Genomic DNA, 27,293 nt, shown 5'->3' on the forward strand with positions numbered 1-27,293 from the left:
ACACCAAGAATCTCTCATTGCTTTTGATCTACGTGGTAGCCATAAACAGAAGTAAGATTAATTGTATTGCAGTCCTCCTACTGTGCTGGAATTCAGATCTGTTTCAATGAACACAGATCATTTACTGTCATGGCTGGCACTTAAATTCAGCCTTCTCATGTAGCTTTGGAATGTTTGCTCCTCAAATTCAAGACATTTTCCACCATTCATTTTCCATTCATGTATGTGATATTGAACTTCTAATGGCAGGAGACTTTAAACATGTATAACCATATATCTATATCTATGTAGATACATGGTTATCTGTGGTATATCTGTGACCAGACTCAAGATTCCCTCTTTGCCTAATGTTTGTCAATTATCCTTTTCGCACTATTACATAGAACTGACATCTCCAACTTTTTCTGAAGAAATGTAGACCTTGACTGGATATTTATGCTTATAGAATAAAAATTTTACTGTTTCCTCAGTTTGAATTTAATCAGTTTTCTGGCTGTGCTAAGTCACATTCTAATTCTTTTATTCCATCTTCACCTAGGTAAATCATTCGAGCACTTGAGCAAGCTCAGACTTCTGTAAGGTCTTAAGAATTTCACACATTTTATTCATGTATAGCTTCAAAATTATTTACTTTTAGTAATCCAATTTCTATCATCTCCTGACTATTTCAAGGAAAGCTAAGTTCTAACCTTTAAAAGATTTCTCCATAACATTCTGTTTTCCTGCCCTTAAGTGCCTCCCACAAATACACGTGTGTACATCTGTGCACGTGTATAATGTGGGGTAAGAATCTGGGTGGAATTTCTCATATGAAGTTTTAATAGGAACTTCCGTGTGCACAGCACAGTATATATACAGTGAATGAAGGAGATAACACACAGGTACACATATCTACACATCTGACAATTTTATAAGAATTAATTGGTTAGTTTAGAATGCTAAAATGGCTCCCTGAGGATTTATGAGCTAAGAATGCTCAGGGGTTTAGTGTCCTGACATCTCTTTAATTAGCGGTCTCCAAGATCTCACACTAAGAAGATGCTAAGCCAGTGCCTTCTGTCATATCTCAAGAGTATCAGAAGGCTTGGAAGCCACAGAGGAAGATGAATGTATTATGTCTGTGAGCTATACAATATGTACAAAGTACATTTTTCTTACTAGTAACAGGTTAGGACTTTTTGCTGCCATTCCTGTTTTGATGGTGATGCAGTTCTAAAAGAAATCCTAAGAAAAATCCAGCAAAAATGGGTGAGGTAAATAAAGATGCCGTTGAAAAATACTTGGAGAACAATCCCCAGTTTGCCAAGGAGTATTTCGACCGAAAAATGAGACCTGAAGTGGTGGGAAGCATCTTTAACGTGAACCCTGGAGATGTGAAGGAAGGAATCAGCTTCAAAGAAATGTCCCGTCTGGAGGAGAGTAACATAATTTTTGAGTTGGTATCAGAACTTCAGGATGAGGCATGTGTTATGGAAAAGATGGTGCACAAGGTCCTGCAGAGACTGGCACAGCTGCTGGCAGCTGATCGGTGTAGTCTGTTCATTTGTCGCTCCCGAAATGGTATTCCAGAGGTAGCCTCCAGGATTCTTGATATCACTCCAACTTCCAGCTATGAGCAGAATTTGGTGAAACCAGAAAATGAGACTGTTTTTCCTCTGGACATTGGGATAGTGGGATGGGTTGCTCATACCAAGAAGTTTTTTAATATACCTGATGTGACAAAGGTAAGTGACTTCTCTTGGGGAATGGGGTTCTGTGCATTCACTTCTTCCTGCCCAGTTTGAGGTAAAAAGTTGTTCTTCAGAAAAATCTGAGACAGAAATTCAGAACAATAACATGAGAAAAGCATCAGCAGAGATGGCTTAGAATCCAATAGAACCACATAAAGTTGCCTAGTTAGGTGTTTTCAGTGTCCTTGCAGTAGTTGTAATGTCAATGACTATAATAATGGAGGAGAGTATTAGATTAATAGAGACCATTAAGTACCTGAGTTTCTGCGGAACAAGGCAGGCTTGTATTCTGTTTTCCAGTATGGGCTTGCAAGTGTTCTCTGGTATCATTTCATGCTGCCATGCATGCATCTCTGAATCATTTAATTTGCAGCTTTTGTAATGAAGATGTGTCTTTATTAGTAAGTGAATGAGGACAGAGGAAGATAATGTCAACATACACGTTCAGCTTTATGTCAGTGCTTGATTTAAAATGGGTTTGATTTTGAGTATGTCTGGATCCAGGGCTTTTGTTCAAAACCATCTATAGAAGAAAATTATTGAGTCAGAGCTGTTCTGACATTTTTGAGGTTCCTGTTGAATCTGCACTAAATCACCTTCTTTGTTTAAGGTGTTGATAAGAGTTTATTTATTACATTATTTATTTATTTTAGTTTTTATTATTATTATTTATTACAAATGTTAGTTAAAATGGTGAGTGACCTAACAAAAGTGAAACATGCATGTGTGAAATCTGCTTTAGAAACTGCTTTGAAATACATGGGGACATGTAGTTCAAACATGCTTTGAATTTTAAGATTTCCTTAAAAATAACTAACCTTGCATCATCAAATGCTGCCATCTTCATTTCTTTTTAGTCCTATGTTGAACATAATCAAATGGTGCTGAGATAATTATCAAGACAACAGTCTCAATTTGCAGTATTTCCTATACAGTCAAGTTAAAATTTCAGAATATTTAAGAGATAGAAACCACTACTGTGTCCTGTGCTCCATGCAAATAATCAAAATATTTATACACTGCAATTAACTATGTTTTGTAGGAGGTAAACAAAAATTACCTTTTATCATGCTAAAAGTTATAAAGGGCTACTTTTAAAGCTTAGAAACAAGTGAATGCTTGTATATAGGAAAATAACATTCCAATATACAGTAAGCTGCCTCAGATGTAAGTAGGAATCACAGGGGCAAACAGAAGACTGACTGATTTGAGAAAACCATCAGTTCATTTTCAACTGACCACTAATATCCTTTCTTCAATAGCTGCTGTTCTGATAAAGAAGTGTCTGATTTATTGCCTTTTACCACCACGTGGGGAGATTGGAGGATAATCCGTCCAAGTTCATAAGACTGATTACATGAGAAAAGATCAGGAGGATCAGGGAAGATGTGCCTCCTATCAGACACTGCACTGCTTCTTAATATCATTATATCAGAGGTGCCCAGAGCAGGGCTAACCAAATATTTCTGTGTTTGCAATAGGATTTGTTCAAAATTTTGTGACAAGTATTATTTATACATGCTTAAGTAAGATAACTTTTCTGTCCATCTAATCCTGCTAGGTGTTTTTTGCTCAATAATTTATGTCATCTGAGTATCTGTTACTATTCAATCATTCTAAGGTAATCTTTACTTAGGCACCCATTTACACTCTTAGGATTACTGAGGTCTATGCCATTAGCCACATATTTAAAAATGCAATTCAACTAGGGTCTCATTAATCTAAATTTGGTAACTAAATATCATTGGAATATTGACAGTTTATTACATAATTGCAAAACTCCCAGAGACTTCTCTGGAACCAAGGTTTGATATTTAAAAACAGCCCTAAAGATCTTACAAACGTCAGGATTTTCATTCTTTGTGTACAAAAAGTCAATGTCCAAGTTCACACTCCTCGCACAAGCAGATCTCCCTATTATGTCACCAGAATCTTTATCTCCATAGCAAACCCAGAACTGCAGCTTGAATCACTAATGTTTAAAGCATATAATTAGTCCATGGCAGCAGAAATATGCAGCCACTGAAGTCTTTATCACATTTTAGAAAAGATAATTATTTTTCAGTTAACTACAAATACACTTCAGTCAAACAAGATTGTCTGCTATCCACATTAGGAACAAAAAATGACAGGAAGAGTTAAGCCAGAGAAGAAATTTTCCCCTAGTGCCTTGTCAGAATACAAAATGCACAATGATTATCTTTAGTTGGTTTTAGTACTTAAAAAATGTTATTTCTATTCACTTTTACTGTTGACACGGTCCATATCGAAACAGCATAGTGTTTTTTAAGTCTTAAGTACATGACAACATTGACAAAGGCATGGTGTGACATTTTCATGCTTCAATCATTACCCCTTTATAACAAAAGTAAATGCAATAAAAGATCACAACAGCAATAAATCATTGAAAAATAAATGACTCCACTTTTAGTGCCTGGTAACCAGTTCTTTAGGGATTATCTCCTTCTAACTGGAAAGGTACCAATAAACGTGAGGAAGCTCCTCATCCTGACTAATGCTCCAGAAAAGAAAAGCAGAGGGAAAGATACAGACCTTTGATAATTAACTTAGTAGTCAGTCTCCTCCCCACAAGATTATGGACCTGTTGACTGTGAGAGCTAATAGTGTTTAATCCAGGATTTCATAGTTGTGAGAAACAGGAGGCCAGGCAGGACCATTCCCCTAATAATTTGTCTTACATTGTTCACAGTGTATAGCAGATTATGTGCCTCAAATATTACAAACTAAAATAATAAACTACAAAAGAATTGATATGTCCATTAATATTCTTTTAACAGTAACTGATAACACAGACAATATTATAAAGGAGAATACAATTGCCTTACATTTTTCTCCAAGGCATTATTTCCAAATAAAACGAAGAACTAAAAAATACTTCTACAAAGGAATATGTATTTTTTGGGGAATCAAAATCTCACATTCTCAGCCTGAAAGAACCAATAATAAAGACTTTATATATTTGCTTTAATCCATAACCTATTTAAATTATTGCACTGTTCCTTTCAGTTCAAAGGTATTTGAAAACAAGGATTTAATTAAGGACTGGAAACTCAAGAAATAATATTGTTTGTTTTAGTTGAGTATAAAATTATAAAAATGGTGGGAAATGCTTCAAAAGAAGTGAAGGCTTTTGGATTAGATCTATAAAGGAGCTGAAATATTTTGATGCTGAAGAAACTAGCCATCATTTTTAGAGGTCTTGCACTGCAATGCACGACTCCCAGTGAAGTGAAGAAACAAGAGACCATGGGAGATTCCAACTGAGATTAAACAGCCAGAAGAGTGATTGTTGTGGCACCTAATTTAACCACTGGAAACCCATGGTACAAATCAACTTAAACACATCTTCAAGTTGCAAGCACTGGTATCATCCCTTTGTAAGCTGATCCAGCTTCAGAATAGCAGCTCTACACTTTAACCCAAGAGTGGGAGAGACTTTAATTCCAGGCCTGTCTAAACTGACAGGAGTTTCAGATTAATGTGGATGTTCTGGTCCCCAGACTCCAGGCTGTCTGAGGTAGCTTTTTGCATGGGAAGAATATGCACTGTAAATGTTAATGTCTGCTCCTCCACTTTATCTTATCTTCATAATAAACACCAGATTGCCAGAAACTCATACTCAACAAATATTAACTGGAAAAATTGAAACACATTCCAATCTTCTATAATGGCAAAGTTTTAGTCAATTTACCAGAATATTTTAATACAGGAAAGCATTCCTATTCATTGTGCCTTCCAGAAAAAAACCCAATAAATTCTTTCCTTTATTTACTATTCTAACAGGAAAGTTTTCAAAACTGAAGGAAAAAAGTACATTAAAAATGAAAATTAAAAGCTCCCTTTTATTTAATTTTCTTGTTTCATGTGAAAAAGCAATTAATATAATACAAATCCAATTTCAAGAAGTCACAAAATAATCACTACATATGGCAAATAACAAGCAAGCATTTCAGGGACATAACTCTAGTCATCTTGACAATAACAAAGTCAATTTGTTCTGTAATGCTAGTGAGTTGTATCTTAAAATAAAATTGACATCCCTGACAATATGTAATTTTTGGAGTGTGGCCCAAGAAAGGGCCAGGTAGATGGTATGTGTTTTTTATTTTCTATTCATACCCAATGATATCATTATGAGACAAAAACATTTGCAAATTGAAATTAGGCTAAGTAGAAGTAAGAGATGAAGCATTATAACACATTATTATCACCTACCAAGTGGTTAAAATTTTGAGAAATTTGAGCCAAATGCAAGACAATAAGTGGAAGAACAAATAATCAGGAAGAGAAGAAAATGCTGTAAAACTACCAGAAAGAAAACCAGAAACATGTGGAGATGATGCAAAGAAATATGTGCAGTCTGATTTCATCTACCCAAACCAGAACCTCTCACCCAATAGGAGCAAAATAGTCATAACTGCAAGGGGTCACAGTAACCCCTTCTTTCTCTGAGCTTTACAAGGGGAAAGAGGTGGAGGAGAACAGACATCTGCTGTCTTGGCTCTATCTCCTCACCTGCAGGATTAAATCTTACCCTTGTGCCTGGGTCACTTCAGCCTCACACAGCAATGCAGGGAGCAGTGGCTGGGCAGCTGCCGGGCAGGAAAGGGCCTGGGGGTGCTGATCAGCAGCAGCTGAACAGGAGCCAGCAGTGCCCAGCTGGGCAAGAAGGCCAAGGGATCCTGGCCTGGATCAGAAACAGTGTGGCCAGCAGGACTGGGCAGAGATTGCTGCCCTGTACCAAGCACTGGGGAGGCCACACAATGAATCCTGTGCCCAGCTGTAGGCACCTCATTACAAGAAATATATTGAGGTGCTGGAGCATCTCCAGAGCAGGGTTACAAAGCTGAAGGAGGATCTGGAACACAAGTCCTGTGAGGAGTGACTGAAGTAGCTGGGGGTGTTGAGCCTGGAGAAAAGCAGGCTTAGAGGGGCCTTATCAATGTCTACAAATCCCTGAAAGGTGGGGGTCAGCCTCTTCTCCCAAATAACAAATAATAGGATAACAGGAAGTGGACTCAAGTTGTGCCAGGAGATGTTCAGATTGGATATTAGGAAACATTCCTCCATCAAAAGGGTTGTGCTAGCTGGTTGTGCTAGCTAGACTCTGGTGCTGGCTTTGCAAATCCAGGATATATTGCATACCTCAGGGCCTTTTAAAAGAACTAATCATTGTAAAGTAAATGGCTTGGAATCTCAACAGTAAATGGAGCTAGTAGGAAATGTCTGCAAATGTACTACAGCTGGGGAGTTAGCAGCAGATTTCTTTTCCATAATTTCTCTTTTAAAGTCTATTTTGTGATTTAACTGAGAGCTGAAAGTTCAAAACATTGTTCTAAAAGATAGTTTGATTCATAAGGTCAGGCTCAAGTAAACTAAGTGTCCACATTTATGTAGTCATGGAAGCACCAAGATGTTCTTCTGGCTCTGGTACTGCAGACCACATTTCCTGCTTATTCTTCTATGAACATGATTCCTTAGATATTGTGAAGAGTGATTTTCTTTGGAAAAAAAGAAAGCACTTATGTTCCCACGAGAAAATATTTTTACAACTCTCTTGGAAATAAAGGCTTCAAAACTCCTAGAAATTATGTAAAAAATATCCACTAATGAAAAGCCTAAATCCAAGCACAAAATTTTGTTTGTATGTGCAAATCATGGGAGACAGGAGTTCTTGTATGTGCTGTGGGAATGCTGCCAATTCATTAGAAGGTATTTTTTTCTTTCTGCTTCACACTGTCTTGGCACAGGATGGCTTGTGATTCCTAAACTTTCTGTTTATTAACAGAGACTTGTATTAAAATGTTTCTATCCTTTGCAAAAATTGCATGACCAAAGTGCTTCTTCTGAACACTTTTGATCACTGCTGCTTCTACCCTCATTCTGGCATTATTAAACAAAGTAAGACACAGTAGCTGAATCCTGCTGATTCATCTCATTTGGTGTCTACAGATCCCTTTTAAATGTTCAGAAATCTAGGAGTATCTGAAGTGTCTATTTATTCCTTCACAGGAATAACACAGTATCCTAAACCCAGGAACCTGGCCCTCACTAGGAACACTAGATGCCCTTAGTGACACAGAGGGACTTCAAAACAGGGTCAAGTTACCTGTCTAATTTACTGGGTTTTCAATGGCTAAAACAGTCAGAAACGCAGAACCTGAAGCTCAAAACCACACCCAAGTCCAGAATGGTTGTGTCAGTAGATAATACATCCCACAGAAAAATAAATATTTCCATGTAATTACATACTTGTTTAGCAGGCTGCAGGACAGTATTTGATTTTCACACAGAAGAGACAGATTGCCTGGCATTTTCTTTGGATGTCTGTTACAGGAGATGCCCCTATGCCTTTCTCTGAGAAAAACAGAAAATAAGAACTCAGGCAGTTTGTTGGAAACAGAGAAAGCGTCCCATTTTCACACGGACAATATATTCAAAAGTGGCTACATTTTCCAGGAATGGAAAATGGAGCCTGATACATTGAATGAGATTTATGGGGATGATTTATGTCCTTAAGGGAATCAATTCTCTGTAAGAGAGCCCAGGGCATAAATACAATATTTAAGAGTTACTTCCAGACATTTAATTTGTTTCCCTGAAATGCAGCCCTAGAAGGAAATATAAAATGCAAACATAAAAGATGGACTGCCTAAAGACTATGAAAAACAAGGAAAAAGCCCAAACCCTAATATATTGATGACATAAAAAAAATTCTTTCTTGTTATAGTTGCATGTGCTATAAATTCAACCTATACTAGAAACAATTGCTAGAGGGAAGAGGGGCGAAAGAGAATTAAGAGGAAAAATCTAAATAACAAACAAACAGTTTTAGTTCTGCCACTTCCAAGCATTGTCATGCCTGATTTTATAACCCAGAAAATGCTTATTTTTTTGGGTTTTCTTTAAGAAGCTTTATGTATACTCTATGAAAGCTGAAGTTCCATGATGTGGCATCCTGCAATATTCTCCAGCCTGTCAGCAAGGAGGACACCTTGGGATGCACCAGGCAGATGTCAGCTAAGGCAGTAATGAATAGCAGCAGTGTGTGCAGCTCTGGGCGTAGACATACAGTGTGAGTGAGCTGAGTGCTCATCTCTGGAGAGGTTTGAGTACTGACATGTTAGCAGTGAAATGTGAGGGGATGGAAAAGGCTCTGTGAAGACAGAGTCTGGCTATTTTAGCTGCTTAGTAGAACCATGGCATTTCTCAGTATGCACATCTCAAGAGATTTCAAACCTCTAACTCATAACTCACTTCAGATCTATTTTCTTAATAACATAACAAAACATAACAACCCTTGACAAACAGATTTCCCTGGAAATGTTTAAATCCCTTTTTTATTAAATTAAAGAGAACACTAAAGCCTTTGAAGAAAACACGAAGAATTTCTTGGATATGAGGAAATAAATATATGAGTTAATATTTGCAATAAATAATATGAGTTATCCATGAAGCATGAACCAGCTTCTCAATATTTTTACATTAAAAAAATTAAAATAATGGCTTTTGCTAAACCCTCCTCAGCATTTGGTTTTGAGGATGAAAATGTAAATATGGAATATTGAGTTGTGGCTCATTCATTAGTCACATGGCCTTATTCCCACAGGATCACACACTCAACAAAAGCAGCTGTGGTCCTATATCCTATACCTATATCCTCTGTTTTCACCAAAAGAGCTGTAGAACTGGGAGCAACAGGGATGGGAGTGTGTCAGACAGGAAGAAATAAGAAACAGGTCAGCTAGGGGAATACCTGCTGGGGACGCTTCTCTGCCATAAGTATTTTATACAGGACAGAAGGTACTTTTAAATATTGTATGAGGGAAATGCATAATGAATTTTATTTACTGAAATAATACAATAATAATAAATATTAACACAGATATGAAGTAATTCTCCAAAACGCAAACCATATAGATTAGATTCCCAGGCAGTCACAAGATCATGTATTTCCCATATTTTTAATTCCTCAGTATTATAATAAAGACCTGCACAAAACTTGGTTTCAGAGGCTACCTTCATAACCAATGCTTCAGTTAAGCTTGTACATATAACTCTGCAAGATCAAGTTAAGTAATGATAGTGGGTTTTTCCAAGTATGAACCTGCTGCACTGTGAAACAGTGCTCACAGCATTGCAAACATCAGTTACCAAATAAAATGATCATCTGCTCTTGGCATGGTAATTGTTCTGCATTTAACTTGTGATTTTTCCCCTTTTTTTTCAGAACAACCATTTTTCTGACTTCATGGACAAAAAAACTGGTTATAAAACAGTCAATATGTTGGCAACGGCAATTACACAGGGTAAAGAGGTGCTTGCTGTTGTGATGGCACTCAACAAATTAAATGCCCCTGAGTTCTCAAAAGAGGATGAAGAGGTAAAATGTCACACAATAACACAGCTTTTAGTTCAACAAGTAGTTTGAGTGACTCTATATCTTAATTTAATACTTTTGTTTAATTTTTGATCTTTGTCATTTTTAGGTATTTAAAAAATACCTCAACTTTATGTCTTTGATGATAAGAAATAGTCATACGTCGTATCTCCACAATATCGAATCACGAAAAAGCCAGGTATAGAAGCATTTTTTAATAAAAATAGTTCATTTTTCTCTGAAAGAATTATCATTCCCACTATTTTATAAACTTGCAATCTTATTGAAGTAAAGATACACTCTATCTATTCTTTTTAAAATTTGTTAACAGTGATGCACTTTATAATTTCATTCTGGAATGCCTAGGATTCATATGTTTATGTTTTCTTACTGTTCTGAACATTATCCTCCTTCTCTTTTGTTGTAAATAGATGCTTTTGTGGTCTGCCAACAAAGTATTTGAAGAGCTAACAGATATAGAACGACAGTTTCATAAAGCACTGTACACTATTCGAATGTATTTGAATTGTGAAAGATACTCTGTTGGTCTGCTGGACATGACTAAAGAGAAGGTAAAAACTCTTTTTCCTACTTGCTAGAAACTCCTAACCTGAAGTCTCCAAGACACAAAGTTCCCATGCTTTCTAACTCTTGGGGATAATTTATTTAAAACCTAACAATGTTACAAAGATTACATGCAAAATATAAATATGGCAAAGGATACGACCAAAATAAACATAAAGGCCAATTCTGTAATAATTTTTCATATTCATAATTCCATGCAAGAAAGGGTGGAGGTGCAGGTCTGATTATTGCTTTAGAAACATCTACCTGCTAAAAGAAAATTAAGCTGTGCAACTATTTAGGGATTAGATTAGCCTGCAATTAGCTGGCAAACATTTCTTGTCTGGAATATAATTACAAATGTTTTCTTAATACTATCTGAAATATGACCATTGTAAGCTAAGTAGAAATAAAAATCAAAATCAAACTGTAATACACAGATGTGATGTTATCTATGAACCCAGAACTGATTTGTTTTTTCCTTTTTCCCTGTGTATCATTTTCTCAGGAGTTCTATGATGAGTGGCCAATCCGGCTGGGGGAGGCAGAGCCTTACAAAGGCCCCAAGACACCTGATGGACGAGTGAGGATGTTCATTTTTCTTTTTATGAATCTTAAGTTTGATACTGAAGTTCTACAAGTCACCTAGATGTTTTTATATTTTTATTTAGGAAGTCAACTTCTATAAGATTATTGACTATCTGTTACATGGACAAGAAGAAATCAAAGTCATTCCGTGAGTATTCACTAGAGATGATGAATATGTGGTAATTAAACATTTCTGGGATAGAATAGAATGCCTACATTGTAGAAATAAATTAATTTCATTGTCTCTCAAAAGGTCACCTCCAGCAGATCACTGGTGTCTTGTCAGTGGATTGCCAACATATGTGGCTGAAAATGGTCTTGTAAGTTCATAGCAAAACTAAAAACTAGCATTTTAAATCATCTGACTGAACAAAAACCCCCCAAACCTCCCCATGACCAAAATCCTCTACAAAAATACTATGATGCTTCCAGTGAAATAATTTCAATCAGTATTTGGATGGAGGCAAAGCATCAGCACAAATGGTGAAAACAGCAGGATAATTTCCCTCAGATTGTGATGATATCAGAGGAATAATATGTGTGTCTGATGTCACTTTCCTGGTGTGCTAAATGTCACAAAAAATGTCAAAGCAAGAAAATCATCACATGCAAGGTTTTAAATTTTTCTTAATTTCCTATATCTTCTTGCATAGACATACGTAATTCAAAGTCAGGATGTATGACACCTATGGGTAACCCTGTAACATTTTTAATAGAGCCCTTAGTACTCATTTATTTCTAGAAACCCCCATGCCATTTTAAACTGGAAGTGATTTTCTTAAGCATTATGCTTTTGCACTGTGAGACACTGAGGGACTTTGCTACAAATGTTCCAAAATTATGTCTGTTAGAACAACCACATCTAATTTAAGAGGAACAGTTTTAGTTTCTGTAGCTAGCTAGGATGCTTACTATTGCTAGCTTAGAAAATAAATATTCCTTTAAAAACTATTAGACCAAATTTTGATGCACATTATATTCCATTTCAACAATGTGTCATTTTCTTTATGCTGTAGATTTGTAACATGATGAATGCACCAGCAGATGAATACTTCACATTTCAGGTAAATTCAGTAATGTTAATAATTATAAATTTTGTAGAAAAATATTCTAGTGCTTGTCATTAATAGGTTATACAGATAATTTTATAAATAATTTCTCATTTGATTGTGATGCACAAAAAATATATTTTTGTTACATTGCTTATGTCCATAGCTGTATCATTACTTTCAAAGAAATACACATTTCCTGGTTTTTGGTTTTCCTACAGAAAGGACCAGTGGATGAATCAGGATGGGTTATCAAAAATGTCTTGTCATTGCCTATTGTCAACAAAAAAGAAGAAATTGTGGGAGTTGCAACGTTTTACAACAGGAAAGATGGAAAACCTTTTGACGAGTATGATGAACAGATCACTGAAGTAAGCTTAATAGGATTAAAGAGTTTGAGGAGATATGTGATGTTAAAATATTGCAGTAAAAAGTCATTTTTATATGTCAAAATTTTTCAAATAGGCCATATTAACATCTAGCCAAGAGTCTATCTTCTTCACAATGCAGTTTGTTAAGAATCTGAGATTTTATCTCGCTTTATAAAACTGAAAATTTTTAAGTGATCATTTACATTCCAGCAATAAACAAAAGTTGCTTATAATTTTACTTTTAATCCTTTGACTTTTTAATGATGGTCAGCATGTCCTAAGTAGCAGTGGGTAAGCAGGTGTGGTGTGCTGCTTGCCAATGGATGCCAAGCCTGTGACCAGGGGAGCTCACAGAGCATTCATAATCGCATGCACTCAGGCAAGGTAAGATGCTACACAGTGTACCCAAGTCCACCCACTTGACTTAAGCTTCATAAGCCTCAAAGTCCTGTATAGAAAATGGGAATATTAATTACTTAATGAGCCAAATGTCATTAGAAGCTGTGAGTGCTAGCAGAACCGGCTGAAGGAAAATAAAGGCCTCTAACAAGTAGAGTGGTACCTTGCTTTTCAAAGGTCACGAACAGAAGTGGGAGTTGAAGAAAACTAAGTTCAAATTTTCACGTTCATTCTGTTGTCATGGCATCATCTCTGCTTTACTTGACTTTGTTGCAGACTCTCACACAGTTCCTGGGGTGGTCTGTTTTAAATACTGACACTTATGACAAAATGAACAAACTTGAAAACAGGAAAGACATTGCTCAGGAAATGCTTATGTACCAGACAAAGGCCACCCCTGCTGAAGTTGAATCTATCCTGGTAAGTTTCTGTCCACAGCCACAAAATTAAAACAGGACACTTACTATACAAAACCTGAATTTTCTTACTCTTTTTCATTTTTAGAAATACAAGGAGAAATTGAATGCAAAAAGTTTAGAAGAATGCGATCAAAAGGATCTCATCAGGATTTTGGTAAGTCATTTCACTGAAAATTCAGGGGATGTATTTATATCAGAGAGTAATGTGCCCTCATCATAGAAAAGGTTGTGTATGGTGAAATCCTGATGAATGCAATCAATGTTAGCTATCAGTTCCACAGGCTAGATGGAGTTGATTTAGTAACACATTTTCACCCTCTTCTGTCCTTCTTTGTGCAGACCCCACTGCTACCCAAAGGGAAGCATTCTCTCACAAATGTACATTAAGACACTTGGACAGTCACAGTCACATAGACATTTTTATATTAATTAACATTTAAATTGTTACATTTCTCAAGATATTCATAGGGAAAATGCTATATCTATAACTGAATTTAATGTATTTAATTCTGAAAATAAAAGAAAGGAATATTTTTTGTGGTGAGGCTACGTGCATTGTAGGTAAGAGAATGTAGGTAGCAGTGTCCAGTGGAACAAATTTACTTTCAGATTATTTTTACCTTCATTTCTGTAGGTAGAGTGGTCTAAAGACAGTGACCTGTGACTCCACAGAGACAAAACATATTTGGCCTAATGAGTTCTCTGCTCTACTACTCTGCTACTACTAAAACAAAAATGAGTTTGTAGTGCAGTCCTCTGGCTGCCTTAGTATTTCAATCTAGAAAGGCATTGTCTTTGGAAGAAAGCTCCTCTTTTTGCCCATTTAGTGCACTTCAACAGTCCTGGAGCACATGAATTGCCTTACTTTATCCGAAAAACCTCAAATCCAGAGCAAAGACGTGCTCTGAATGAAAACACTGAATGAACTTCCACTGTTAATGGATCAAAACAGAGCTAGGTTGAAGAAAAAAGGTCAAAATACACACAAATCTGTTGACTTCCAGTACCAACCACTTGACATGTTTCCTCCAATTATACCACATTTGCTAATGTACACATAGCCATAGGGAAAAGATCTCATGAAACTCTTTTTAGTTATGTGTACATGCATGCTGGAATGCATTGGTGTTAATGTTTTACTGGCTTCCACACAACAGATGCTCACACAGCTTGGAAGTGGTGAAAAAAAATCATCAACAGACAGTGTGTAGCTTCACATGCCTTTTAAAGGAAATTTAATTTAGCAGCATGAAAATCTTCAAAAAATAATAGACAATATAAAATTTTTCCATGGGTAGAGCAAAATCTGATTATTCTGATACAGGCTCTAAATTTAAAAACATAATACTGGTATGAATTTTTAAATCTGCAAAAACCAATTTGTTCTTTCAACATTGTGGAGTCACAAATTCAAAGGTCTAATATCTTCTGCACTGCCAAGGCTACATGCAAGTGCTTTATCCTATTATAAGACCTGGAATCCCAGATAACTAATAGGATAAAGCAGGTGTTTCTAGATCTGATGATTCACCAAGTAATGGGTCTTAAAACAACACTGGTCTAGGTTTCTTTGTCCTTGATGTCAGATCTGCGTAGATATAAAGGAAAAACCCACGGAGAAGGAAAGGGATGATCAGCCTTATTTGTTGAAATATATGCATACATTCAGTTGTATTTTTTCTTTATAAAGAGAAGATCCTTTATAGACTACTGAGGAGGGAGTAATTGTGATAATATAAGCTATTTTTGTGTTGCATCAGACTTCCTTGAACAATTACTGCTTGGATTGGAGCACACTCTTTAAAATCAGATGCTGCTCTCTCTCTAGGCTTTGAGAGAGATGAAGAGTGCTAGACAACAGTTCACTAATAGCACTATTACCAGTTAGGCTATTCAGTGTGACTCTGTATCATACCTACAAAATAGGCAATTTAATTTGGCTGAGAAAAAGGTGAATGTAGCCTTGAGATCAGGCTAAAAGTGGGAGAATCATGGGATTTTATACCAAGGAAAACAATTTCCAAGGACCAAGATTTCTAAACTAAGGAAATGTTGAGAAGGTTACAGCACATTTTGTTGGAATTCAGAGTAGGAATTGCCCAAGGGTCTTATCTACTAATTATGAGAAGAAAGCCAGCAGCATCATGATTGTATTTCATAATTTAATACACATTAGTTCATACTGACACCTGATGCTTTTGAAGACATAATAAGCATGCTGTCCTTGAACAGAATTTCTACTGAAGAAAATTAAAAAAGCTTTTCCATCTTTGTTCTTGACAGAAAACCCCTTGTTTTTGTTATTTCCTAACAGAAAGAAGAATTACCTGATCCAAAAGATTTAGAACTGTATGAATTCCGCTTCAGTGACTTCCCTGTTACAGAGCATGGCCTGATAACTTGTGGAATACGACTGTTCTTTGAGATAAATGTTGTTGAAAAATTCAAAGTCCCAGCTGAGGTCTGGTTTATTTTTCTTGTTTATATTTACTTTTAAATGGAAGAAAAAATCTGGTTTTACATGCTTTAATCTAGAAGTTGGCAATACTAAAATATTAATGCTATGCTTAACAATATTCCATTCTCAATGAAACATATTTGTCAGAAAAACATCAAATTAATCCTGCATTGTGTAAGATAGGTAAGGAATTAAATCCACATGCATTTATGTTAGAAAAATTTGCTGTTTCTATGTTTAATTTAATGAAAAACATTTGTTTTCAAAGAACTTGCAAAATTAAAAAAAATCATTGTATATTCTAGAATTTCATAGTATATTCTAGTTATTTAATGGGAGTTCCTTGGTTCTGTTTCAATTAACAGCTGTCTGTTCCCTTTTGTTCCCAACAGGTCCTTACCAGATGGATGTACACAGTCAGGAAAGGTTATCGGGATATCACTTACCACAACTGGAGACATGGCTTCAATGTGGGACAAACAATGTTTACTCTGCTGATGGTAATGTTGCTAATATTAACCCCAAATTCATTAACTAGCAGTATTCTTTCAACTCCAGATGGAAAATTCAGGAAGACACATGCTCAGAGTTATCTGTTCTCTTTTACAGACAGGAAAAATAAAGAAATACTACACTGATTTAGAAGCCTTTGCCATGGTTGCTGCTGCTTTCTGCCATGACATTGATCACAGAGGGACCAATAACCTGTATCAGATGAAGTAAGTATAAGTGATCAAATATAAGGAAATGTGATCCCTTTAGTGGAAAACAAATTTTAAAACGTTAAAACTTGCAAAAATATAAGGTATCTATTCCATACTCATCTGGCATGAATAAATAATTATGCTACAGAAGATTTCTGCCCCAGAGCACTTCAGGCAGCTAAAACACAAAGACAAAATGCAAAGGCAGAATCTCAGAAGGATCTCCTGAAGCTGCAATCCATTTTTAAGACTCTAGCTTTTTTAAACTCTAGCAATGCTTGGATTGTAGCAGACAGAGCCTCATGTGCATGAGGACACAAAGAAATTAGTAAAGTAAATTAAAATCTGTAATTGGATTATTTTTTCAAGACAGGGCACAAGCACTTTTCTGGAAAGTGATTCAAGATGTGATATAGACAAGGGCCAGTCTAGAGTGAGACAGAATTTTTTGCTGTTTTCTACTGTCTAATTTGACTAGTTCAGTTGTTCTTCCCCACACTCAGTTTCCTGATATAGGTCCTCTCCTGAGATGTAATCTCCTATGTTATACAAAAGTCTGAGTCAACGAGCTTGAATTCTACTGCTGGGTCCACAGGCCCAGAAGTTAACACATCATGAGGTTCAAGCTTTGCAATTCATGCTGTAATACATCCTGAGAAAATAGTCTAAAGGATTTCTTTGTGATTTTTACCTTGTTTGTTATGAAAAAAAAATTAATTCACTTAGATTTTCCCTTGTATTAAAACATTATGTATCATGGTGACACCCACTCTTCTCCTGAGGTGTGAACACCCTACCATTTAGTATTTTATGTGATCTGTGTGGGCTTGTTTCCATGTGCTAGCCAGAGAACACATTTCTTAGAATATCATACATTCTTAGAATGTATCAGAAGATTACCATTTTCTGGCTAGTTTCCACCAACCCTATCTCCAGAGTGATTGATCCTACCCTTCTGACCCTGAATCCACTGCTCACATTTCAGCCTTTTCAGCCTGTGTGCTAGAGCAGTGACGCAAAGGGATTTTCTGATTATTCCCAGGGATTCTCCAGGTGACGTAGGAAGGAGAATGACAGATCCTGATTCTTATTCAATGGACTGCCTCTGATCCAAACAAGTTTAAGGAGGGTTGTAATCTTTCCACTGTGGTCTTCCCTAGATGAAAGCCCTCTACATGAGGTCATATGCAGTAAAGCTATTTATAGAACTCATCAGGCTTTACCACAACAGTCCTAATCACATCAGCAAATAGGGGTGCCATGTAGCAATCTACCTTGGGTTATCTGGGAAACAGAGCTACAAACCAAGGGAAAAAGGAGGACAATACACTTCCAAACATGTAGAACTACCTGGAGCCCATGTAAGTAGGATGCTTCTGCCTTCATCTCACAACCATAATTTGATGCAGAATTTCCTCTTCTTGAAGCTTAGTCCAACATGAGGGCAACGCTTTTAAGACCTGTGGTAGAACAGAACAAACCTGAGCTATCAGGACTTTTGCTGCCCATAAAAAGGCAATTTTGGGGGAGTGAAGTAACCCAAGAGCATTAGAGGAATTAAACTCCATTATTTTGTGTGGTGCAAAACCAGCACATTCTGTTACTTCAGATTTAAGTTACAGTTGACTAGAATCCCAGGGCACACAGCCCAGTCATTACAGACGTACAAGCCATGCCACAGAATAAACACTAAAAGATGGATAAAGGCTACTTTTAAGGTACCTAAAAGGAGCATAGATTAAACAAACAGCAAAACTGAACACGCAGGACAAAATGAAGCCATATTTTAAATACCAAAGTTTTTGAGTTTTGAGGCATCTAAAAATGACTTTGACTTTAGTGGCACTGACACCCAGTGCTCTCCAAGTTCCATCATTACACAATTACAAAAATTAAGGGAAGCAAGTTGGAGTTTTTTCTCTGCATCATACCAGTAGGTAATTTATACAGATTACATTATCATACCAATAATATGAAACCTGAATAAAAACTATTGCCTTCAATTATATTTATATATATTATGCTCTAAATAATTTCTTATTTTTCCACAGGTCAGCTGCTCCCCTGGCAAAACTTCATGGCTCTTCCATTTTGGAAAGGCATCACCTCGAGTACAGTAAAACCCTGCTGCAAGATGAGGTACGTCATGGACCTTCTGTTCACACCAGTCAACACTGAAGATCCAATTAAGTTACAATGTTCCAAATTTCACTGGGTCTCATGCATTTCTCTAGGTCCACATAAGAAATGCTAAAATTCAGAAGTTTAAGAAAAATTCTTACACATTTTCCACTTTTAGAGAGACATCAGTGATTCTGTCCTGGAACAGATTCACCTCAGATAGAAAAGATTCTCCTCTGGGCCTTGCTCACACTCTTCAGGTTTTTTCTGTTTGCACAAAACAGCTGGTATTGAAACCAACGCAGAAAATGTTATATATATATATATATAAATAATCTTGTCATTAAGCGGCTGTGCCTGGTTTATGAGGTCTGAATTCAGCTGAGGAACAAAAGATGTTCATGGAGAGGCCCTCAGGCCAAGACCCGCCCCACATCCGACCTGCTTAACAAAGCCGGGAATGGCAGGCTCTGCCGCAGCTCCATTCCCGATGTCCCTGCATGGGCAGCCCTCCCCAGCTGCCCTCCCCAGCAGCGGGGGGACGCTCCCGCCGCACCCCCAGGCTCAGCTGCCCCTCAGGGCCCGGCTCCTCCCCTGGGCACCGGCCACCCTGCCCTCAGCGGCGTCAGGCTCTGCCCGGCTGCTGCAAAACACACTGTTTACACTCTCTGCCATGTATTTTGGAGGGTGGTTTAGCAGCAGGGCATGCACATATGCACCCCTTCCATCTCTTGTTTGCAGCAGAAGGGCAGGCGCCCACTTCACCCTCATTTTCCACTTCTAATCCCTGTGGTGATGCTGTTGCTTGACCTCATAAGGCAAGGCCATGGAATAAATCCTTACGCTAAGCAGTAGCACTGTGTTAATAAGAAACCTAAAAGGTTTATGATATGAAAACAAGCAAACCTTTCCCTTTATTGATGGCAATGTACTTTGTCAAATGTGAGATGCCAGGGCCTGACTCCTGCTCTGGGGCAGAGCATTTGGCAGGACCTCTGGAGGCTCTCACCAGCATCACGGGCCCTGGATCATGCAGGCCTTGTGTCTCTGTTAAAGAAGGAAATAAAATCAAGACACTTAAAAAAATGCTGTATGATGGTCTCATTCCCTTTGCCTGAGGAAGAGGACATTGCACGTACCGTGGTAGATCCCACACACTCCTGCAGGCAACTGTGCCAACCCAGTTTAACAGGAAGAAGAGGGGAACTGGGAAGCTTTAAAAAAGTCAGGAAAATTAGGTTAATGGAATGTGAACTTTTAATTTTAATGCTATTTTAATTTAAGGACTGTAGTCCACCAATTTTGTTACCGTATTTGAGACAATCTGTACAGTACAAACCAAAGACAGTATTATAAAAGGAATTGAAATCCTAAACTTTCCACCTTGCAGAGCTTAAACATCTTCCAGAACCTAAATAAGCGCCAGTATGAAACCGTTCTGCACTTATTTGAAGTTGCAATAATAGCAACTGACTTGGCTTTGTATTTCAAGTAAGTACTAAATTCTGTATAACTTCCTACTGAAAAAAATCAGTCCTATTGAATGTATAACTGTAGTTTTTAGTTGTTTATTTACAGCATACAAAGATATTTATATGCAGAGAACAGAGCTCTATTTAACATTGTCATTGAGTCTAACTCTTGCAAAAACCAAGACATTCTCAGATGGATTATAAGCTTCAAATTAGAGAATGCATGAATATATATAATACTTAGTAGATAATATTTTTAATTTAGTAGGTCATTCTAACATACTTTTAGTTACAGCAAGCACTGTATTCCAGAAGTGTGCATTCAATAGCCTAATTGTAATGTTGTGTGCATGTGTGACATTTAACATACCTTACAACAGATACTCAGAGTAAGCAGGAGCATGCTGAAAATTAAAACATCCTGTCAGACATCCACTGTTCCCAGTGCTAAATATGCCAAAGACTCCAAATTTCAAACTATCAATTCTGTTCTTAAGTTAGTGAATTAGTGTGCTTTAATAATGGGTATCTTCCTTAAAGATATGTGGAGACTTTTGTTTTATGACTGGGACAATTTAAAGTCAGAAGACAGGTAAAAATTCAGGAAATTGTTTAATAGCAGTTATTAAGATTTAGAGAAGAGTAATTCCATTATTTCATTCATTCAAACCACAAAGTAGAAGATTTATAAGGCAGTAGCAAGACAGGCTTATGTTTTTGATAGTTCTTTTCAGTCAGGTCTTCGTAACTCTTAGGATTTTCGGTGGGAGGGAGTGACAGAGCATCTATTAGTATTTGCTTCACTTTTCCCAATTCAGTATGTTACAGGAAGTAACGAACATGTAATGCTAAAAAATAAGAATGTCACCCCAAAGAGTTTAATCTGAAGAGGTAGGAAATTGGTTGTTTCTTTGTCAGGAACTCTGACATACTATTTCACATGCCAGTGGTATGTAACAAAATCAAAGTGTCTGGGTTACCTGAAAAGTTTCCATTCAACAGCAGGGAAGTATTACTTTGATACTACTATGACTAGGATGGTACTTGGAAAAAGCAAAAATATCATAAATATGATTTTATATTTTATTTTTAATGCAGGAACTCACATTCAGTAATATATGCTTTATTGGTTTGTTTTAACAGGAAAAGAACTATGTTTCAAAAGATTGTGGATGCAATTGAAAAAATGGAATCAGAAGAGCAGGCAATTAAGTATATATCTATCGACCCAACGAAAAAAGAAGTAATCATGTAGGTGGTTAATATTTTACTCCTTATTCAATCAATTATCTAGGACTAGATTTTAAAAGAATTTGGGCCTCTAAACATGCAAATTTAGACTTAGTTGTTGTCCAATGATGAGCACAACCATCATTTTAATTTAGAGACTGATGCCTAAAATCTTCTTAAAATGTGCAAAATATTAATTCATTTGGCATATTAAATTCCTTCACACCTAGACTTTTTTTTTAATTTTTATAATCCTCCTAGCACTGGATAGTTAGGGTTGGTAGGGACCTCTGGAGATCATCCTGTCCAACCCCTCTCCCAAGGCAGGGTGACCTAGAGTACATTACACAGGAACTGGTCCAGGCAGGTTTTGAATGTCTCCAGACAGACTCCACAACATCCCTGGGTAGCCTGTTCCAGTGCTCTTCTACCCCCAATGAATATTTGTTCTTACTCACATGGAGGTGGAACTTCTTGTGGTTTAGTCTATTGCCATTGCTCCTCATCTTGTTATTGGGCAGCACTGAAAAGAGTCTAGTACCATCTTCCTGACACCCAAAACTATACTCCTCTTTTGGATTTTGTTTTCAAAGGGCTATGATGATGACTGGATGTGACCTGTCTGCAATAACCAAGCCCTGGGAAGTGCAGAGTAAGGTAGGTACTTTTGAAGTAGACAATAGTGCATTTACTCTTTATTACCCATTTGGTGCATGATCAATTAAAAAAATTAACTTGTTATTACTTGATGCATATTTAAGTACCTGTTGCTTCCAGAAAAGAACCTCTACCTTTCTGTCACTGTGAGTGTAGGTGGCTAATCACTCTGCAGCTGTCAGCCCTTCTCTACTTGTGCTTCCACTAAAACTGGCACCACTGATTCTGGCAGCTGTTCTAGCTACCCTTAAATATCACTCAATTATTTCTTTGCTAGACAACTTTTGTTACTTTCCAGCTATTTTTAAGGCACAGATTTAACAACAGTATGGTTTGAATTGTGTCTATTCCGTAGATCTTGGTGCCATTGCAAAGCAGCTTAAACACACAAAAATTCTGTAATACACAGCGGTACATAAGTACTTCAAGTACTCCAGTATTATGGACCATCCTGCTAAAGCTCATCACTTAGCCTTACAGGAATATTTTTTAACAAAGCATAATCAAAATACAACTGCAAATACTTGTTCTTTTAAGTTATACACGTTACAGGTATTACAAGATTTATGTTGCTAATGTTGCCTTGTTTCTGTTGGCAATAACCTGTTATTTACAGCATGCATCAAAATATTGCTAGTGATAATTTTCTGGGAAAAACTTTAAGTACAGCAGACAGTGTCTGTAGGTCTTTTCACATTTTATGGAAAGCCTTGTTCTATTTATTTAAATTTACTATTTTCTGCTCACAATTTCATTGAATTGTACCTCTTCAGGTTGCCCTCATGGTCGCAAATGAATTCTGGGAGCAAGGCGACCTGGAACGAACTGTGCTACAGCAACAGCCTATTGTAAGTACTAAATAATTTCACTGTGTAAGCAATATTAACTCTTATGAAAACACTGAATAAATAATGAACCATGATGCTTATGAGATCACTATGCCAAAAAGCATGATATCTACATATTCCAAATTATTGCTCTTTTGTTCTAGCCTATGATGGACAGAAACAAAGGAGATGAACTACCTAAGCTCCAAGTTGGTTTCATAGACTTTGTGTGTACATTCGTGTACAAGGTAAGAATTTTGCTTTGTTTTCCTGTTCCAGCAGTTCTGATGGCACAATAAGAAATTGCAGTAAAAATTCCAGACAGCAGCAGTACTCTTGGTCACAGGCTGAACCACTATCACAACCACCATAATTTTTCAGTATTTTGTTACATCAAAGAATTGCTCCCATAGAATAAATTCAAGAGATGTGAAGCAAATTCATAAAAGAGGAAGACCCCAGTGAAAGTTCAGGGTGAGGATTTGTTATTGCCTGGAAAGACTGAGTTACAAAGTCCAGTTTGATTCTTCCTAGTCCCATTTAATGTAAGCAAGCAATGTGGATAGTTAGAGAAAGCAGTTAATAACACAGCATAGGGAATATGAATATGCAATATTTGAGGCATGTAATATGCTGTTTCTTTTGTAAGGCACTGAAATGACTACATTCTTTATCCCTGTCTGGTTTTTAATATTATTCAAAAATGACAGGCAAAAATGTGATGTGATTTTTTAACATCTTCAGAAATATCCCCATCTGTTTGGAATATACTACAAGATAGCAGACTTTTAAATTGTATCCTGATACTGATAATCATATGATAAAATACCATTTATCACAGTTGTATTATATGAGTCAGGCTAATCTTATGTGGGATTAAGGAAGATATTAAAATGTGCAACATATAATTTCAATATTTTCCTAACAGACTATGTGCACAATAGGGCATTATAATCCAAACACAATATTTCCAACAGTATGCCTTGGAATTAGATGTAATAGAATAATGAAATGTTTTCTCAACAGTATTTCTACAATTTCAGACCTAAAAACTAATCAGTGCTTACAAATTTCTAATTTACTAATTTCCATTGCTTGTACAGGAATTCTCAAGGTTTCACAAGGAAATTACACCTATGTTTGATGGTCTTCAAAACAACAGGGTTGAGTGGAAAACACGAGCTGATGAATATGAAGAGAAGATGAAAGCTATTGAGGAACAAAAGAAAAAGGAAGAAGAAGCAGCTGCCCAAAAAGGTTAAGTAACTTCTTAGGTTTTCATTTACATATATTTTTATGGCAGCCAACATATTCTCTCTTTCTCTCAAATTCACACATGCAGTGCAGTTGTGCAATATTAAACTTTATGCTAACGGTATGCAAGTTCTGAATCAGCCAAATTAGGTTTATCTTTACTTGAAAGAGAAGTAACCTTTAAAGACTACACAAATCCAGTGCACTGAGCTCATTTTCTGAACTGCAGAATTATATAATATGATCACCACAAAAGTGAAGGGAATGTAACATTTCTTCTATCTAAAGACTTGAAATTGAATGTAATTAAACCCTTGCTTATCTGAAATACAAGATATGTATCAAAATTCTGCGTGGCATCAGCCTCAAATGTATTCAGGTGCTTTGTTTTCAGTTGAAAATGAAAAACATAAAGGAACAGAGTATGCATTTGGAACATAAAAAAACAGTGACAATCCCCACTTCTCTTCCAAGTTTAAGATAAAGCTTTTGGCTCTAGTTCCCTACCACCAGTTTCCTGGCTGAAATACACTCTCTCATATAACAAATTCAACATTAATCTTCCAAAGATAGACCAAGTCCTAAAATTGGAAGCATGGTTCTGCATAGCATAACCTAGAAGAGAATCTGATTTTATAGAAACTTGAAACCTGTCACTCACTTGAGTGAAATGAGTTACTTTTATTCTTTGTATTGCATGTGGAGCAGCAGCTACAGCTCTGCCAATTGATTGAGATGACTGAACAGGTTCAAAGATGAAAAAAACCCATGTGTGATTAAAATAGTGATATATGGTCAGCTAGTCTGAAGGAGAAAAGTTAGTTTACTCTGTGTTTCACACATCTTTAAAATATAAAACAGTTCTGAATAATTGGTTAATCAGTATCTGTGGCAAATAGGTGAGTATTATTCCCATTTCACAAAATAGAAACTATCCAAGGCCACCCATCAAGTTACTGTCAGGGTGTGAAATAGTTATAGGCTCCTATAAATTTGATACTAGGTTACAATAAAAGTAAATATAAAAAAAAGAAAAAAAAAAGTTGTTGCAAAGTGGTGTAAGAAGTCCTGTAAGTTACATGATTTAATCAAAGCAGATTTTTGAAAGAGTTTAATAGAATGAGTCAAATATTTTGGTCTGCTCACAGTGTGATACTACTTACACATATTTTCACAAAACTTCCACCCTCCTACTTGCTCCCAAGTTTATTTTCAATTACACTTTCATTTTTTTGAAATCATATAACTTTGTTTAAGATTCATTTATTGCTGAGAACTAGCTGGTTGTCAGTATGAAAAAAGTACTTTTTCCTTACACTGGAACATAACCATCTGATCTTTACAGAAATACCAGCAAAACAAAACAAAACCTGAAAAGTTTCCATTCAAAACCTGGGACCTCCTTACACAACTTAAAACCTCCTTATACATTTGCTTTCTCAGCAAAGAACACTACCAAAAAAAGTTACCAAAGTTAGATCCAATGCTGCTAAGTACAAGCTTCTTAAATAAAAATTAAATAATCAGTTTAGGAAGAGTCAGTTATTTCTACTCTCACTTGGAAGTTAGGACCATCCTATATCATTGGTATTTGGAGTCAAGTGTTTTCCTCATAGGAAAATAGGAAACCTTACACAGGCAGGCATGGACAGACTGATGTGCAGAATCCAAGGATCTGGCCTTTGCATATCATAATTGGCAACACAAAACAAAAGGGAATCATTCTGAATCCTTAAAAACACACACACTGGAATGAGGCCATGGGCATTTGTGAAGAACAGATCTGACCCTGTCAAATCAAGGCCATGTAAATATATGGGTTTGTGAAGTCAGTTCATACAAACAAAGATTTGATACATGCTGAACCATGGTGGTTTCTCTAGAACACACTGACCTGGCTATTCTTAGCCATCCAGTAGACACAAAATAAACATGTTTGCTGAACCACTACAGTGGAAAGTTCAGAACTGAAGTAAAGAAAAATACAGTATTAAACTGAGAAAATCAAATACATAGTTAGTAACATAGTGTTGATTATATCCACAAATTACAGAGGGTAGGACACTGATCATGTGACATGTTTCAATGCAGGTGGAAAGGGTCGAAAATGACCTAGTAACATGGTGATCCACAGCTTTCAAATGTAAGTTTTAATTCTAATATTGGTATCTTACCTTAAGTGAATCTGGAAATGCAGTTTATTACATTGAAAGAATCTTAACTATGACCAATGAACATCTGTGGCATCATTTGAGAGAGAGTAACAGAATCAGTAGCTGTAAATAAAAACATGAGAAATCTCTCTCTCTTAATTAGTATTTACAAAGGGATTCATGCAGGGTTGGAAAAAGGTTTATGCAGTTAGGTCAAATTAAAGTTTTTGTATCATCTGCTTCAAAAACAGATTCACAGATTATATTGATTCAAGAGTTTCTTTCTTTGGCATGGCTTGCATACCTCAGTTTTGTATGTGTGGGACAGTCATGTATTTTAAATACTGAAACTTTCCAGTAAGAGTGGTTCAGTGTGTGTTTGGTCCCTTGAGAAATGTTGGTATCAACTCCTACACTATATACATATATGTACTTATAACGTGTCATTGTTTCTTATTCCAATATCCCAGATAAGCAGTGAAATTTCAGACAGCCAAACATACATAATATGCATCAAATAAAAGCAGCACTCCATAATAAGGAATTAGAGCAGCTAAAATTAACAGAAAATATTTTACTTTCCTTCCTTGTTTTTTAACAGAAAGTGCTGCCGGAGGTGGTGGAGGTGGTGAAGAAGGAAAATCCAAAACCTGTGTAGTTTTGTAATTCTTTGTCCCAGACACTGCTCCTGCTACAAGAAATGACATCTAGAAAGAACTTCAATGAGCCCCAGTGGATTTCTGCTTTGCATAGAATAGTATAGATCAATCTTTTAATCCTCTTAAACACTTGCCATTTGTTGGAAATAATTTTTAATGGATTTAAAAACTGGTTACAATTAAAAACTGGAAAAAATAATGGTGCAAAATGAGTTAACTGTGTGCTCTAGGTATTTT

The 27,293-nt window shown here is 36.4% G+C and overlaps 1 protein-coding gene across 2 annotated transcripts; it reads left to right on the top strand.

The window, feature by feature from the left end:
- The first annotated feature begins 1,244 nt into the window (after positions 1 to 1,244).
- Positions 1,245 to 27,063, top strand: PDE6C (phosphodiesterase 6C). 2 transcript variants are annotated; one of them, XM_054277125.1, is made up of 23 exons: positions 1,245 to 1,724; positions 9,982 to 10,134; positions 10,241 to 10,330; positions 10,563 to 10,703; positions 11,204 to 11,278; positions 11,367 to 11,431; positions 11,537 to 11,603; positions 12,300 to 12,347; positions 12,554 to 12,703; positions 13,379 to 13,522; positions 13,607 to 13,675; positions 15,836 to 15,982; positions 16,372 to 16,479; positions 16,589 to 16,698; positions 18,735 to 18,822; positions 20,195 to 20,295; positions 21,420 to 21,527; positions 22,100 to 22,163; positions 22,937 to 23,011; positions 23,155 to 23,238; positions 24,094 to 24,247; positions 25,055 to 25,061; positions 27,003 to 27,063. In XM_054277125.1, exons 1-23 carry the CDS (start codon positions 1,245 to 1,247, stop codon positions 27,061 to 27,063), a joined length of 2,589 nt encoding a protein of 862 aa, XP_054133100.1. The 2 variants fall into 2 exon arrangements, with proteins under 2 accessions (XP_054133100.1, XP_054133102.1); XM_054277127.1 differs by lacking the exon at positions 25,055 to 25,061 and having other exon boundaries at positions 26,999 to 27,063.
- Positions 27,064 to 27,293: the final 230 nt, after the last annotated feature.

Source organism: Melozone crissalis, unplaced genomic scaffold (genome assembly GCF_028551555.1).
Source record: "Melozone crissalis strain CALT ecotype California unplaced genomic scaffold, PUWL_Pcris_2 ptg000019l_1, whole genome shotgun sequence".
NCBI lineage: Eukaryota > Metazoa > Chordata > Aves > Passeriformes > Passerellidae > Melozone > Melozone crissalis.